This window comes from Vulpes vulpes, chromosome 2 (genome assembly GCF_048418805.1).
Source record: "Vulpes vulpes isolate BD-2025 chromosome 2, VulVul3, whole genome shotgun sequence".
Lineage (NCBI taxonomy): Eukaryota > Metazoa > Chordata > Mammalia > Carnivora > Canidae > Vulpes > Vulpes vulpes.
Window position 1 is genome coordinate 120,466,347 of NC_132781.1, and position 17,675 is coordinate 120,484,021.

A 17,675-nucleotide genomic window follows, 5' to 3' on the forward strand; every position below is an offset into this window, starting at 1 on the left:
GTAACTCCTGAGGACTCTGAGCGCCGCTGTTCACCTACTAGGTGAGATAGACAGCCTGTGCTCAATCCGGATTTTCAGGGCTCTGACTACACAAAGCTCCTCAGTTTCTACAGACTGGCTGCTGGGCTTCAGCGAAACTGTCTCCAGAATTTAAGGTCCCTAGGCTACCGAGGCACCCTGAAGCCAGAGAAAGAAAAAGGAATCGGTCAAAACACAGCGTATTCGCTGTGTATCCCGCTAGTGAATACTTGGCGAGAATTCCTTGACTAGACAACAATGGCTGCTAGAAGGAACCGCTCCCACCGCACAGCGTTGGTTCTGCTCTGTCTTTTTCTCGGTCCGTCATGGGAGGCTGAAGCCCGGCAGATCCGCTACTCCGTTCCTGAGGAGTTAGAGAAAGGCTCTTTCGTGGGCAACATCGCCAAGGACCTGGGGCTGGAGCCCTGGGAGCTGGCGGAACGCGGAGCCCGCATCGTCTCCAGAGGTAGGACACAGCTTTTCGCTCTGAACCCGCGAAGCGGCAGCTTGGTCACCGCGGACAGGATAGACCGGGAGGAGCTCTGCGCTCAGAGCCCACGGTGCCTGGTGAATTTTAACATTCTCGTGGAAGATAGGGTGAAACTTTTTGGGATAGAAATAGAAGTAACTGATATCAACGATAATGCCCCAAAATTCCAAGCAGAAAATGTAGACGTAAAAATTAATGAAAACGTCGCTCCAGGAATGCGTTTTCCTCTCCTGGAAGCTGTTGATCCAGATGTGGGTGAGAACTCCCTCCAAAGCTACCAGCTCAGCTCCAATAAGCACTTCTCCTTGGCAGTTCAGAGCCGTGCCAGTGGAGTCAAATACCCGGAGCTGGTGTTGGAGCATGCCCTGGATCGTGAGGAAGAGGCTGTGCACCATCTTGTCCTCACTGCCTTGGACGGGGGTGACCCTCTCCTATCTGGTACGGTTCTCATCAGTGTGACTGTCTTTGATACGAATGACAACGCACCAGTCTTTACCTTGCCAGAATATCGAGTGAGTGTTCTGGAGAACTTGCCTGTGGGGACACAGCTGCTGAGAGTCACTGCCACAGACAAGGATGAAGGAGCCAATGGAGAAGTAACATATTCGTTCCGAAAATCACCTGACACACAATTGTTGAAATTCCAACTAAACAAAAATACTGGGGAAATAAAATTATCAGAAAATCTAGATTATGAAGAAACAGATTTCTATGAATTAGAAATACAAGCAGAAGATGGAGGAGCATATCATGCAATGGCAAAAGTATTTATTACAGTAGAAGATGTAAATGACAACAGTCCAGAGGTGACTGTTACATCTCTGTTTAGTCCCCTATTGGAAGACTCACCTCTGGGGACTGTTATAGCTCTTTTAAATGTGCATGATCCAGACTCTGGACAGAATGGACAGGTCACCTGTTCAATATCAGGGGATCTACCATTTAAGTTAGAAAAATCCATCGACAGTTATTATAGGCTGGTGACACACAGAACCCTGGACAGGGAACAGGTATCCTCTTACAATATCACAGTGACAGCCACGGATGGAGGAAATCCACCCCTATTAACGGACACTCACTTCACCCTGCAAGTGGCAGATATTAATGATAACCCACCCACCTTTTCCCACATCTCCTACTTCACCTATATCTTGGAGAACAACCCTAGAGGTGCCTCCATCTTCTCGGTAACTGCACTAGACCCAGACAGCAAAGAGAATGCTCAGGTTATTTACTCCCTAGCTGAAAACACTTTCCAGGAAGCACCTCTATCCTCCTATATCTCTATAAACTCAGACACAGGAGTCCTGTATGCACTGAGATCCTTTGACTATGAACAGTTTCGTGATCTACAGATTCAGGTGATTGCCACTGACAGTGGGGACCCACCACTCAGCAGCAATATGTCATTGAGTATATTCGTGCTGGACCAGAATGACAATGCACCAGAGATCCTGTACCCTACCCTCCCCATCGATGGCTCCACTGGTGTGGAGCTGGCTCCCCGATATGCAGAGCCTGGCTACCTGGTCACCAAAGTGGTGGCAGTGGACAGAGACTCAGGCCAGAACGCCTGGCTGTCCTACCACCTGCTCAAGGCCAGCGAGCCTGGGCTCTTCCAGGTGGGGCTGCACACGGGAGAGGTGCGCACAGCTCGGGCCCTGCTGGACAGAGACGCGCTCAAGCAGAGCCTGGTGGTGGCGGTGCAGGACCACGGCCAGCCCCCTCTCTCGGCCACCATCACGCTCACTGTGGCCATTGCTGACAGCATCCCAGATGTCCTGGCTGACTTGGGCAGCCTGGAAGCCCCACGTGACTCCCAAGCTTCAGACCTCACGCTGTACCTGGTGGTGGCTGTGGCCTCAGTCTCCTGCGTCTTCCTCGCCTTTGTCATCGTGCTGCTGGCGCTCAGGCTGAGGCGCTGGCACGCGTCGCGTCTGCTCCAGGCTGCAGGAGGAGGGCTGCTGGGCGTGCCGGCCTCGGCCTCGCAGTTTGTGGGCGTGGACGGGGTGCGGGCGTTCCTGCAGACCTATTCTCACGAGGTGTCCCTGACCGCGGGCTCGCGGGAGAGTCACATGATCTTCCCGCAGCCCAACTATGTGGACACGCTCCTCAGCCAGGAGAGCTGTGAGAAAAAGGATCCTTTGTCTTTGTTGGATGATTCGAAGTTTCCTATAGAAGACACCCCTTTGGCTCCAGTGAGTTTTACTCTCTTTCTTTTAAGAATTATAATTGGTATCACTTTTAGGTTTACAGCATAATGATAGAATATTTCAATCTATATTTTCACTTTTTCCTCCGTTTGAGTGATATTTGTTTCTTGTTAAAAGAAGAACAGAACTTGATGGTTAGTAAGGTTAATATGTTTGCTTTCCGGTCAACATTCACTTAATCCCAGTGAAGGCCTATGGTTACAAGCTGTTATGGTTTGCCTTGCAGAACCTTCTACTTTATAGTTTTGTTTAGTATAGTATGACAGTCCCTGAGAGGACTCTCATATAGAAGTGTCTGTCAATTTATGTGCACTTCTGTTGGCCACATGTTGAAATCCTCCTTAGGCAACCCTAGCTCTTGTTTTGAAGGCGGGTCTGGTAAGAATAGGTGAATATCAGAACTAAAAGCATTAGCTTCATTGGAAACAACCCAAATACAAGATTCCTCAATGTTCTTCCCAACACCTTTGTGGTTTTCTTTTCAACCTATACCTTGTAGTGATAGTTACAGCTAAATATGCTTCCTAGATAGATTTGAATTTTTCATTAATATTCTATTGACAATTGATAACAATGTGATAATAATGTGTGCTTAAATATTTCCAAGTGTAATCACAATTGGTAACAATGCAACATCCGTTTTGCTTGCCATTCTAATTTCATACTGTTATATGGAAGACATAGCATTTTAATTTGACTTTCCTTACTCAGTAGGGATTCTAGAGAACATATAGAAGGTTAACATATAGAAGCAAATTTTGGGTTCTTCCGTCAGCATTTTTCGTTAAATTCTCTTATGTCTAAGGATGAAAAAAATATAGACTGGGGATACAGGTTCCTACATGTTTCCAAGTACAGGAGCAAAGGGTCTGTGCCAACAGTATTTCAGTAGCTCTTTAATGTAGAAGAAAGAAGACCCACCTCAATTTCTGAAAACTCTGAAATTAGGAGTCACAATAAACTTAAAGAAATATCATTTCTGTGGGAGATCTGAATATAAGCAGAGATGTACACAAAATTATTCTAAACAAATGATCAGTAGAGTTATGATCAGTGATCAGTAAGTCCATTTACTTTATTGAAGATGGTGATGTGCTTGGTTTGATATCTTACTTTTAATTTATTACTAATATTCTTCTAAACTAATATGGTAGCACAAAGTCAAAGAATGCCCTAATGTGTCTCAAAATATTTAGGGAATCATGACTTTTCTCATGTCATCTAACATTTGTTCAATAATAGGTCTGTGGGGGGATCCCTGGGTGGCTCAGCGGTTTGGCGCCTGCCTTTGGCCCAGGGCGTGATCCTGGAGTCCCGGGAGCCTGTTTCTCCCTCCTCCTGTGTCTCTGCCTCTTTCTCTCTCTCTGTCTATCACAAATAAAAATAAATAAATCTTTTTTAAAAATGCAATAATAGGTCTGTGGAAGGAGAGTACATCTCTGTGGGGCAGTTTTTAGCTTAAATTATTGAAACAGGGATCCCTGGTGGCTCAGCGGTTTAGCACCTGCCTTTGGCCCAGGGTGTGATCCTGGAGACCCGGGATTGGGTCCTGCATTGGGCTCCCTGCATGGAGCCTGCCTCTCCCTCTGCCTGTGTCTCTGCCTCTCTCTCTCTCCATGCCTCCCATGAATAAATAAATAAAATCTTGAAAAAAACTTATTGAAACAGACATTTTGAATTTCTGTCTTTGGGGTCAAAATTACTATGCATCTGTCTGAAATAATTTTTTGTTCTGAAAAATACAGACTTAAAAAAACTCTTTTGATATGTAGCTATTTTAAGTGTTCTAAAATATTATTATTTAAAGGCAGTAGAGAACACTTTAGATGATTGTAATGAATATGGGAATGACTGCCTTCTAGTTCCTAAATATGGAGGATGGATTAATACTTTCTAGCTAAACATAAGCTAGTATTGAAGACAAAAAAAAGTTTTTTGCTTGTCTTCAGTACTTGCCTTTGTGGATGATACCTTAAAAAAGGAACAACAGTGATTACCTCTGGATGGGAGAACTGGATAGCAATAGGCCATGGGATAGAAGACCTACTTTCCACTCTATATTCTGTGTTTTTTTTTTTTTGAATTTTGAAAAATCTTTTTACCTGTTCAGAGACTATGTAAATTTTTAACATATATAACATATGATAGTTTTGACCATGTGAAACATATTTCATGATGAAAATGAAATCAGTGAAAAATAAGATTCAATATTTTAGCAGTTATCATCTTACATTTTAAAAAGATTTCCTGGGGCTCCTGGGTGGCTCAGTCGGTAGAACATGCAACTCTTGATCTTGGGGTTGTGGGTTCGAGCCCCACATTGGGTGAAAAGTTTACTTAAATGTTTTAGAAATTAAAAAAATAAAAGGATTTCCTGATAGAAAAACTAGATTGCGGTTCCACACAGAGCCTCTGGGCGCCGCTGTCGGCCAGTACAGGGCAAATGCTATCGCCAGGGATTCCTCTGCCTCTAGCCTGGGTTTTCCTGTGCAGTCAACGACATAAAGAGAAAGAACCGCTTACACTCCGGTTCCTGGCTGCGCATACTCTCCCCAGCACACAGAGATTCCCAGTCCCAAGACCGTAGGCTCTGTATGTTCTGGGCCGAATGCTACCAGTGTGATAGCATGCACTTTCTCCAGCTGGAAAGACTGGGACCCGACGAGAACTAGAGCACGCAATGGGAGGGAGCTGTGTTCGGAGGCGGCCAGCCGGCAGGCGGCAAGTACTATTTCCCTTCCTGCTACCTTTGTTCTACCCCGCGCTCTGCGAGCCCATCCGCTACTCGATTCCCGAGGAACTGGCCAAGGGCTCGGTGGTGGGGAACCTCGCCAAGGATCTTGGGCTCAGCGTCCTGGATGTGTCGGCTCGGAAGCTGCGAGTTAGTGCGGAGAAGCTGCTTTTCAACGTAGACGCAGAGAGCGGGGACTTACTTGTGAAAGACCGAATAGACCGTGAGCAGATATGCAAAGAGAGAAGAAGATGTGAGTTGCAGTTGGAAGCCATGGTGGAAAATCCTTTAAATATTTTTCATATCATTGTGGTTGTTGAGGACATTAACGACCATGCCCCTCAATTTCATAAAGATGAAATAAATTTAGAAATCAGTGAATCTGTCACCCCAGGGACTGGAATAATTCTTGAGTCTGCAGAAGATCCTGATATTAATATGAATTCACTGAACAAATACCAACTAAGTCCGAATGAGTATTTCTCCTTGGTGGTGAAAGACAATCCCGATGGTGGCAAATATCCAGAATTAGTACTGAAGAAGACCCTGGACCGAGAAACACAAAGCTCTCATCATTTGGTACTAACAGCCTTAGATAGTGGGGATCCACCACAAAGCAGCACAGCTCAGATCCGAATCCTGGTGGTGGATGCCAATGATAACCCTCCAGTGTTCAGCCAAAATTTGTACAAGGTCAGTCTTCTAGAAGGCGTGCCCCCAGGCACTTTAGTGGTGAAGGTGAGTGCCACTGACCAAGATGAAGGCTTCAATGCTGAGATTACCTACTCATTCCTTGGTGTGGTTAATAAAGCCCAGCACGTGTTCTCTCTGGATTCTGCTACAGGAAGCATTATAACTCATCAACCCTTGGATTTTGAAGAAGTAGAAAGATATACCATGGATGTAGAAGCCAAGGACCGAGGATCCCTCTCTACACAGTGTAAAGTAATCGTAGAAGTTCTAGACGAAAATGACAACAACCCTGAAATAATCATTACTTCTCTCTCTGATCAGATTTTGGAGGATTCCCATCCAGGAATGGTCGTGGCTCTCTTCAAAACACAGGACCAGGATTCTGGGGAAAATGGAGAAGTCACATGTAATTTAAGTAGAGATATTCCATTTAAGATTCATTCTTCATCTAATAATTACTACAAGCTGGTTACAGATGGAGCCTTAGATCGAGAGCACACTCCCCAATACAACGTCACCATAACAGCCACTGATAGGGGAAAGCCTCCACTCTCCTCCAGCACTACCATCACCCTGCACATCGGGGATGTCAACGACAACGCGCCAGTTTTCCACCAGGCCTCCTACGTGGTCCACGTGGCCGAAAACAACCCTCCTGGAGCCTCCATCGCCCAAGTCAGCGCCTCCGACCCCGACCTGGGGCCCAACGGCCGCGTCTCCTACTCCATCGTGGCCAGCGACCTGGAGCCACGGGCGCTGGCGTCCTACGTGTCGGTGAGCGCGCAGAGCGGCGTGGTGTTCGCGCAGCGCGCCTTCGACCACGAGCAGCTGCGCGCCTTCGAGCTGACCCTGCAGGCCCGCGACCAGGGCTCGCCCGCGCTCAGCGCCAACGTGAGCCTGCGCGTGTTGGTGGGCGACCGCAACGACAACGCGCCGCGGGTGCTGTACCCGGCGCTGGGGCCCGACGGCTCGGCGCTCTTCGACACGGTGCCGCGCGCCGCGCAGCCCGGCTACCTGGTCACCAAGGTGGTGGCGGTGGACGCCGACTCGGGACACAATGCCTGGCTGTCATACCACGTGCTGCAGGCCAGCGAGCCGGGACTCTTCAGCCTGGGGCTGCGCACGGGCGAGGTGCGCACGGCGCGTGCCTTGGGCGACAGGGACGCGGCCCGCCAGCGCCTGCTGGTCGCTGTGCGGGATGGGGGACAGCCGCCCCTGTCGGCCACAGCCACGCTGCTCCTGGTTTTCGCTGACAGCTTGCAGGAGGCGCTGCCAGACGTCAGCGAGCGCCAGGCGCCCGCTGATCCCCAGGCTGAGCTGCAGTTCTACCTGGTGGTGGCTTTGGCCTTGATCTCCGTGCTCTTCCTCCTCGCGGTGATTCTGGCGGTTGCCCTGCGCTTGAGAAGCTCTTCCAGCCTGGCCACAGGAGGCTGCTTTGAGTCTGGTCTCTGCTCCAAGTCTGGACCCGAGATTCCTTCTAACTACAGTGAAGGAACATTGCCCTATGCTTATAATTTGTGTGTGCCTGGCGATCAAACTAATGTGGAATTTAATTTTCTCACATCTGTTGATCATTTTCCAGCCACACAAGATATTCTCAACAAAGATAGCTCTTTGGGGCTATCAGCTAGCATTTTAATTCCTAATGTTGAAGCAGACAAGAAGACTTTTAAACAGGTAAGTATTTAAAATAACACTTTTTTATATTCTAATATGCCAATATTTTTCAATATGCCATCGTTTAAAGATTCTAAATAAAGGGGCATGTGGCTTGCTCAGTTGGTAGAGCACGTGTTTCTTAATCTCAAGGTTATGAGTTCAATCCCCACTTGGGCATAGAGCTTACTTAAAAATAAAATAATGATTCTAGATTCAGTCTCTTGATAAAGTTCTTAAGGGTAAATATAAGTCAAACCTATTGGTATAACTGTTTAAAGTTTACAATGGAGTCCTTCTCCATTCAGAGTAAAAATATATATGTATAGAAATCTCTGGCAAATTTTTCATGAAATAGGCTATTACTTAAGAATATGGAACACAATTATAGTTTTATATTTTGGTATTTTAAATGACTACCCTAATGCCATCCAAATTTTCTCAAATGTTTCCTATTTATTTTACTCAATAAAGAAATATTGTTAGGAATTATACTCATGTGCCCTGATATTTTTTTGGAACTGTGCTAGTTCCACATCCACAAATACTATTCCCTTCAGTTGTTAAAAATCAATAGGAAGGAAATCTAACCTACAAGTTTTCAATTCCAGTAGTATTTGAAAATATTTTTTAAATTAAGCAAGCTCTTTTTAATAATTATTACTTTTATTAAGTGCTCTTAGTAAATCTTTATCACATTATACAACTCTTTATTGTGTGCAATTTTCATTGTTATAAATATGTATAATTCTTGGAAAAGTGTGTAATAACTTATGGAAGACACATTAGTTGGGTTTTCTTACTCGTTGCAATAATAAGATTCGGCTCTAGGCGCCGCTCTTCACCAATCAGGGAATGGGAAGCTGCAAGCAGCAGTCCCTTCCTCCCTCCCTCATCTCTACAACACAAAGCGGAGTATTATGGATACTCACAGATCCTGATGCTGGAAACAAAATGGTTCGCTCTCTAATATATTTTGGCTGCAATCATTCCGGAACCTCGTAGATTCATAAGCCGATTCAGAAAAAAACAGCTCAGGAAATCAGGGAATATATGCTCAGTTTACTGCCATGGGGAATCCGCTACTACGCCTGGACCGCAGCGGGCTGGTCCTCCTGTACATTTTTCTGAGGACTCTACAGGAGTCTGAGGCAGGGCATATCCGATATTCGGTGCCTGAAGAGACAGACAAAGGCTTCTTCGTGGGCAATATTTCCAATGACCTGGGGTTGGAGCCCTGGGAGCTGGCGGAACGCGGCATCCGCATCATCTCCAGAGATAGGACGCAGCTTTTCGCTCTGAATCCGCGAAGTGGCAGCTTGATCACTGCAGGTAGGTTAGACCGGGAGGAGCTCTGTGAGACAGTGTCTTCCTGTTTTTTAAATATAGAGATACTTGTGGAAGATACCCTGAAAATTTATGGAGTAGAGGTGGAAATAATGGATATTAATGATAATGCCCCCAGCTTTCAGGAGGCGGAAATAGAGATAAAAGTCAGTGAGCACGCAAGTCCTGGATCCAGATTTCCCCTTCCTAGCGCTAGGGATCCAGATGTGGGAATGAACTCCCTCCAGCGCTACCAGCTCAATCCTAATAGTTACTTTTCCTTACAAATGCGAGGTGGAACAGATGGGGCCGAGAATCCCGAACTAGTGCTGGAGGGGAGTCTGGACAGAGAGAGAGAGGCTGCTCACCACCTCCTCCTCACAGCCTTCGATGGAGGAGATCCCATCCACCAGGGTGCTGTTGCCATTCATGTGGTGGTCCTCGACGTAAATGACCATGTACCAAAGTTTACACAGTCTGTATATCGAGTGAGTATTCCTGAGGATCTCAGCTCTGGAACTCGGGTTCTCATGGTAAATGCAACTGATCCGGATGAGGGAATCAATGGGGAAGTGGTGTATTCATTCAGGAATATGGAAAGCAAAACTTCTGAAATATTCCAACTGGATTCTCAAACTGGAGAAGTCTTAATACGAGGTTCTCTGGATTTTGAGAAATATAGATTCTATGAGATGGAAATTCAAGGTCAAGATGGTGGAGGTCTTTCTACCACTGCTAAGGTGTTCATCACAGTTGTGGATGTGAATGATAATGCTCCAGAAATAACTATCACATCTTCTACTAACTCAGTGCTGGAGAACTCTCCTCCAGGTACAGTTATTGCTCTTCTAAATGTACAAGATCAAGACTCTGGAGAAAATGGTCAAGTCTCATGTTTCATTCCTAACAGTCTGCCTTTTAAATTAGAAAAGACTTATGGAAATTATTACAAATTGATAACAAACAGAATGCTGGACAGGGAGCAGGTCCACAGCTATAATATAACCTTGGTAGCCAAAGATCAGGGATTTCCACCCTTGTCTACAGAAACTCACATTTCAATAAAGGTAGCAGACGACAATGATAATCCGCCCACTTTTGTTGACTCATCTTACTCTGTCTACATTCCTGAAAACAACCCCAGAGGAGCCTCCTTCTTCTCAGTGATGGCACTTGACCTGGACAGCAGAGAGAACTCCCAAGTCACTTATTCCTTGGTGGAAGATACCCTCCAGGGAGCACCTTTATCCTCCTACATCTCCATTAACTCAGATACTGGCACCCTGTATGCCCTGCACTCCTTTGACTATGAACAGTTTCGTGACCTGCAACTGTGGGTGACAGCAAAGGATAGTGGAAACCCATCACTCAGCAGCAATGTGTCTGTCAGCATATTCGTGCTGGACCAGAATGACAATGCACCAGAGATCCTGTACCCTACCCTCCCCATCGATGGCTCCACTGGTGTGGAGCTGGCTCCCCGATATGCAGAGCCTGGCTACCTGGTCACCAAAGTGGTGGCAGTGGACAGAGACTCAGGCCAGAACGCCTGGCTGTCCTACCACCTGCTCAAGGCCAGCGAGCCTGGGCTCTTCCAGGTGGGGCTGCACACGGGAGAGGTGCGGACAGCTCGGGCCCTGCTGGACAGAGACGCGCTCAAGCAGAGCCTGGTGGTGGCGGTGCAGGACCACGGCCAGCCCCCTCTCTCGGCCACCATCACGCTCACTGTGGCCATTGCTGACAGCATCCCAGATGTCCTGGCTGACTTGGGCAGCCTGGAAGCCCCACGTGACTCCCAAGCTTCAGACCTCACGCTGTACCTGGTGGTGGCTGTGGCCTCAGTCTCCTGCGTCTTCCTCGCCTTTGTCATCGTGCTGCTGGCGCTCAGGCTGAGGCGCTGGCACGCGTCGCGTCTGCTCCAGGCTGCAGGAGGAGGGCTGCTGGGCGTGCCGGCCTCGGCCTCGCAGTTTGTGGGCGTGGACGGGGTGCGGGCGTTCCTGCAGACCTATTCTCATGAGGTGTCCCTGACCGCGGGCTCGCGGGAGAGTCACGTGATCTTCCCGCAGCCCAACTATGCGGACACGCTCATCAGCCAGTACAGCTGTGGGAAAAGCGAGCCACTCTTGATAACTGAAGATTCAGCGGCTGATTTAGGCAATCCGGACTCTACGAATAATCAGGTGAGATTATCTGCCTCCCAGTTGTTGGTATCTCTACACAAGTCTTTTAGGTGGCCTTTTCAAAACAAAACAAAACAAAACCAACCTGTTTTTAGTGGGAGGATGTATTCGGTTTATACATATTTAGAGCAATACATGTGCGTTCCTGTACTTTATCTTTCAACAAATTAACATCACTTTTCAGAAAAGTTTTTCTCTTCCTCTGGCATATTCTCTTTTGATTCTAAAGGTCTAGTTCAGCTATCATGGCTTGCTTTATAATAAGTTAAATTTTAGTAATATTTTTCTATCATCAGTCTCTGTGGCTATCAATGTAAACTGGTTAGGATTCAAATTAATGATTCACAGTTTTTATTTATTTCCCTATTACAACTTCACATTGCCTTCACTAATTTATAATTATATCCTACCATTATTTACTTTATTTCTAATGTCCAAATTTGACCTTGTTGATTCAGTGGCATATACTTTTCCTTATCTATACACACATATATACACACTTGCAGGTATTTACACATGTAACCTTTTCTTTGAGCATGAAACAATTATATTTTGATCTCTGATGGGTGGTGATATGTTTAAATTATGTTGATTATTTCAACTTTGTCTCTTTTATTTATACTACCAAAACATAAAAATCGACTGCTTTTTTACTACTAGATTCTCTTGGGAGTGAAAATGTAGAGTACACTTCTTTTTTCTAGGTATCTTTTCTGTTTCTACGATGGAGTCATTTGATTCTTCTCTTCTGAAGAAATAGTTGACTAAAACTGGTATTATTTCCTTTTATCCTTGTACTTGTGTGTAAGATTTTTTAATGTGGTAAGTTCACTTGAGGAAATAATTTTGATCCTATGCTTCTCAAAAAGTCATTTACAAATTGACTAAACATGTTTATATTTTCAGATTTACTGATGTGATCCAGTTTGTGAATATGAGAGATGGGGTAGTTATTTGGACCTTGTGAGACTGATTTAGCTGGTGTTGTTTTGTTTTGTTTTCTATATGCCTATGAGTCATGGATTCCTTTTTTATTTCCTTTGAAAATTCATTTTGTATTATATTTAAGTATGCTCGATCCTTCCTTATATCAGAACCAACTTGTAATTGAAGCTCTGGTAGTTACCTAATGACCTATGTGTTATCTGAAACAATGTCTAGGAAAGTCAAGTGAGAAAAGGAGACTTACTGAGGATATTTGATCACAGGAATCATCTCCATAATCAATTCAGCTTAGTTTGAATTGATCGTGCCACTTTGAGATGTTTGGCCCAGATTATTTACATATTCAGGTTCCCTTTCAAGTTTTCCTTTCTCATTCAGGAATTGACCTTAATATATTTAATATATTTAACTATAATTGAGTGTCTAATGTTTGGGCAAAAAAGAATTTCAACTGTAGGAAAGGGGAATCCTGCAAATTTAGATGCCTAAATTTGTCTCAATGTCAAGAAAAATGTCAGAATGCTTTGAGGATGTAGGAATAAATTTTATGCCTATGGATGTGGAAACAGAAAAAAAGATTTAAGGCATTTTACTTGAATTGAAATTAGATGAGTAAAAAGGATATGATTTGCTGGGAGAGGGAGGTTGTTACATGTATTTTTTAAACATTGAACAGTTAGGAGCTGGCAACCAAAATCTTGGAGAACAAACAGGAAAGATTATCTTTGAAACATGAGATTAAGACAGTTATTTTGATTCAGAGTTAGTGATAACGATCTGTTAGGGTACAACATGTGATCCAGTTAGAGGATAAAAATAAAATGCTCTCACATTTTTGCATGTCATTAAATTCCTATGGTAACCTACAAGGGAATGCTTTTTGTATTTTATGGTGAAAGTGTACAATTGGTAATCCTTTTCAAAGATGTCTTTTATAAATGGCAAGGAAGATTATGTGTCATTGGCCATCCTTATCCTGAGTATGCCTTTGAACTCTCCTCCAGTTACCTCCGGAAAAAGGAGGAGGAAAGTTATCTGCACATAATATTGAAGATAATACTAGGTGGTATTTCATGGCTGTAAAAATTTACCTATGTCACTTGGAGGCTATTTTATCACGGGTCTTTGTTTTAAGTCGGGAGAGAAGACTTTGCTTTGTTACTCCAGTATGTGCACTGCCTCTGATTAGAAAAAGATATACTTTTCTCATACTGGGTTAATGGTTCTTCTATAGAATCATATTTTTAAGGAAACTTCTTTGATAGTAAACACTGGAAAATAGACACATCTAAAACTCATACATTGCCTCATTCCCTCTACATCAGTTCAACAATCTGTCAGATTAGGGACTGCCATTATTTGCAAGGCTTCAAACTGCAGTTTTCTAAATAGACTCCAAGCGCCGCTGTTGGCCAATGCGCTGCAAGAGCTGGAGCTCACGAGCTACCTGATTTTCTGCACAGTCACGGAAGCAATTCTAAAAGGAGATAAAGCCCAGAATTCAGGCTTTCTGCTCAGCAAAAATGATTCTGAAATACGGAATAGGATGCCTTGAAACTGAGAGCGTTGAGTTTTCTACGCATTAGCAGGAAATATTTTAAACACAATTTGTAAAGCATCGTCTTGTAACATCTGAGGCTGCAGCAGCGCACAAAAGGATGGGAACTAGGGTGAAGCAGAGGAGCCATTTCGGGCAGCGGCAAGTACTCTTTCCCTTCCTGCTGCCTTTGTTCTGTGGGGGGCTTTCTGAGCAGATCCGCTACTCTATTCCTGAAGAAATGGCCAAGGGCTCAGTGGTAGGGAACCTAGCTGAAGACCTGGGGCTGCATGTAGAAGATTTACTGAACCGAAACCTCAGAATTAGTGCAGAGAAACAATACTTTACCATAAACACGGAGAATGGCAACATATTCGTCAGTGAAAGAATAGATAGAGAGTCACTTTGTCTCCAAAATCCCCAGTGTATTGTGCCCTTAGAGATCGTGGCAGAGAATCCTCTAAATGTTTTTCACGTATTGGTGAGGGTAGAAGATATAAATGACAATACACCTTATTTTCCCCAAAATAGCATTGTTTTACAAATCAATGAATTTGCAATGCCAGGAACTCGGTTCGGTATGGAATCTGCTATAGATGCAGATGTAGGACCTAACTCTCTCCAGAGTTACCAACTCAGCCATAATGAGCATTTTTCTCTGCTGGTGAAGGATAAGACTGCAGGCAAGAATGCCCCAGAATTAATACTAGAGAAGCCCCTGGACCGAGAACACCAGAGCTCCCATCTTCTGGTCCTGACCGCAATGGACGGGGGTGACCCCGTCCAAAGTGGCACCATTCAAATCAAGATTGAAGTCACCGACGCCAATGATAACGCCCCAGTGTTCAGTCAGGATGTGTACAAAGTTAGCCTTCCAGAAAACTTGCCCTCAGGCACCTCTGTGCTCAAGGTGACAGCCATCGACCAAGATGAGGGCATCAATGCAGAGATCACCTACTCCTTCAAAACATTAAGAGATATTGGAAATATGTTTATGCTAGACCATCAAAGTGGAGAAATTAAATCCAAAGGTCCCATAGACTTCGAAATCAGTAGAAGTTATACCATTAACATAGAAGCCAAGGATGGTGGAGGCATGGCCACTGAATGTAAAATTATAGTAGAAATTTTAGATGAGAATGACAATGCCCCAGAGGTTATTTTCACTTCAGTGTCTAATTCCATAACCGAGGACACAGAACACGGGATGGTGATTGCTCTGTTCAAAACACATGACAAAGATTCAGGAGAAAACGGAGAGGTCACATGCCTCATAAAAGAAAAAGTTCCTTTCAAAATTGAATCTTCTGCCAATAATTACTACAAGCTTGTAACAGATGGGGCCCTGGACCGGGAGAAGACCTCTTCCTACAATGTCACTATTACAGCCACCGACAGGGGCAAGCCTCCGCTCTCCTCCAGCACTACCATCACCCTACACATCGGGGATGTCAACGACAACGCGCCAGTTTTCCACCAGGCCTCCTACGTGGTCCACGTGGCCGAAAACAACCCTCCTGGAGCCCCCATCGCCCAAGTCAGCGCCTCCGACCCCGACCTGGGGCCCAACGGCCGCGTCTCCTACTCCATCGTGGCCAGCGACCTGGAGCCACGGGCGCTGGCGTCCTACGTGTCGGTGAGCGCGCAGAGCGGCGTGGTGTTCGCGCAGCGCGCCTTCGACCACGAGCAGCTGCGCGCCTTCGAGCTGACCCTGCAGGCCCGCGACCAGGGCTCGCCCGCGCTCAGCGCCAACGTGAGCCTGCGCGTGTTGGTGGGCGACCGCAACGACAACGCGCCGCGGGTGCTGTACCCGGCGCTGGGGCCCGACGGCTCGGCGCTCTTCGACACGGTGCCGCGCGCCGCGCAGCCCGGCTACCTGGTCACCAAGGTGGTGGCGGTGGACGCCGACTCGGGACACAATGCCTGGCTGTCATACCACGTGCTGCAGGCCAGCGAGCCGGGACTCTTCAGCCTGGGGCTGCGCACGGGCGAGGTGCGCACGGCGCGTGCCTTGGGCGACAGGGACGCGGCCCGCCAGCGCCTGCTGGTCGCTGTGCGGGATGGGGGACAGCCGCCCCTGTCGGCCACAGCCACGCTGCTCCTGGTTTTCGCTGACAGCTTGCAGGAGGCGCTGCCAGACGTCAGCGAGCGCCAGGCGCCCGCTGATCCCCAGGCTGAGCTGCAGTTCTACCTGGTGGTGGCTTTGGCCTTGATCTCCGTGCTCTTCCTCCTCGCGGTGATTCTGGCGGTTGCCCTGCGCCTGGGACGCTCCTCCAGCTCCACCACCTGGGGCTGCCTTCAGCCTGGTCTGTGTGTCAAGTCCGGACCTGTGGTTCCTCCCAACTATAGTGAAGGGATTTTGCCTTATTCCTACAATCTGTGCATTGCCTCCGATTCTCAGAAAGCAAGGCTTAATTTTCACACTATGACTAAAGAAATGGGCCCCCCACAAGATGTCTCTAATGAAGCTTCTTTGGAAATAAGTGTCACTGAGGAGAATAACAAATTAAGCACTAACTCTGATGCTTCTGTTCACGTGAGTTTCAATAAACAGGTTTGGTTTAATTTTCAAATAATATTTTGGTAAAAAAGTCTTAGATCATATCTACTATTACTTCGTTTGTTTACTCTCAATATTTTCCTTTCCTTTTTGTGTAGACCAGTAACTTCATTATTAGCTCTCAAGTATTTTGAAATATTTTGACAATTTCACCTGTGATAGTCTTCATCCACCTACACACAAAATCTCCTGTTCTGTGACAAGTGGGTATTATGATGCTGTCGCCACGTAAATATTTATAACTGAAACATTAATGTTTTATTTCTGTGGGTGTTTCTTTTTCTCAAAACATCAATATCTTGAGCATATAGGGCTTTTTCTTTATAATTACAAAGTAAGAGAAAAACGCAGAAGAAATGCTTTATTTTTAAAGGACAGAGTAATATTTTCATAATATTACATTCATCAGGGATTCTTTGAATCCCACTGAATAGGCTGATTTTATTCCCAATATTTTCTCAAAACTATCTATAGATTTCCTTCCAGTTTTAGGGATATGTAGTGGCATGCCTGCCAAACATGTTTTATCCTCAGAATCTAAACATTTACATTTATGAAAGCAGAATAGTAAGAAGTTTTTCCTATATTTTGATGGGTTTTCAAATGTATCATCAGTTATTTTCAGTAAATGGAATTGGTTTTGTTCCTCAGAAAAAGATAAGTTAATATTTTCTGGATTGCTAATTGTGAAGTACTACCCTTATTTCTAGTAAGTGCAAGTTGAAATGCTTCTATTTTGTCCTAAAATTGTTTATTTGTCTTAGTTGACTTATCACTGAGCTTCTGATAATGTCTACAATTGCATTTCTTACTTTTAGGTTTCCATATTGTAAAATTTTTATTTTCATTTTTTAAATATATATTTTTATAGATTATATTTATTTATTCATGAGACACACACACAGAGAAAGAGAGGCACAGACACAGGCAGAGGGAGGAGCAGGCTCCACGCAGGGAGTCTGACGTGGGACTTGATCCCGGGTCTCCAGGATCACGACCTGGGCCAAAGGCAGGTGCTAAACCACTAAGCCACCCGGGCTGCCCCCAAATTTTTATTTTTAAATACTAAATATTGACAACCTTTTAAAATAGCTCTTCTCTTTAGATAAATTTTAAAATCTGTAAAAAAAAAAAAAAAGGTGCCCCCTATTACAGCCAAGTGAGAAAGTTTAATTTATAAAATTGTATGATTTCTCATAATTGGAAACTCCTAGGAAGATGGCCCATAATTGGTGTTTTCTGGGGGTGGTGATATCAAATTAGGTGCACTAAGATTGTAAGGTTAAAATTACTTTGTATGGAAACTTCAAATTCACTTAAAAGCCT

General features: G+C 45.1%; 1 protein-coding gene across 19 annotated transcripts in view; it reads left to right on the top strand.

Annotated features, from left to right (window-relative positions):
* Window positions 1–17,675, top strand: part of LOC112934395 (protocadherin gamma-C4) — a 186,454-nt gene that overhangs the window by 95,989 nt on the left and 72,790 nt on the right. The window contains exons 1-2 of one of the 19 annotated variants that reach the window (XM_072749821.1): window positions 8,648–9,133; window positions 9,422–11,307. The exons of 14 other annotated variants lie outside the window; for them this stretch is intronic. In XM_072749821.1, the coding sequence (XP_072605922.1) occupies window positions 8,872–9,133; window positions 9,422–11,307 (2,148 nt within the window). In that variant the 5' untranslated portion in view covers window positions 8,648–8,871. Of the gene's footprint in view, window positions 1–17; window positions 2,707–3,999; window positions 11,308–11,877; window positions 16,326–17,675 lie in introns of those variants that run through there. 4 more of the 19 variants (XM_026017869.2, XM_026017884.2, XM_072749816.1 and 1 more) reach the window with 4 other exon arrangements.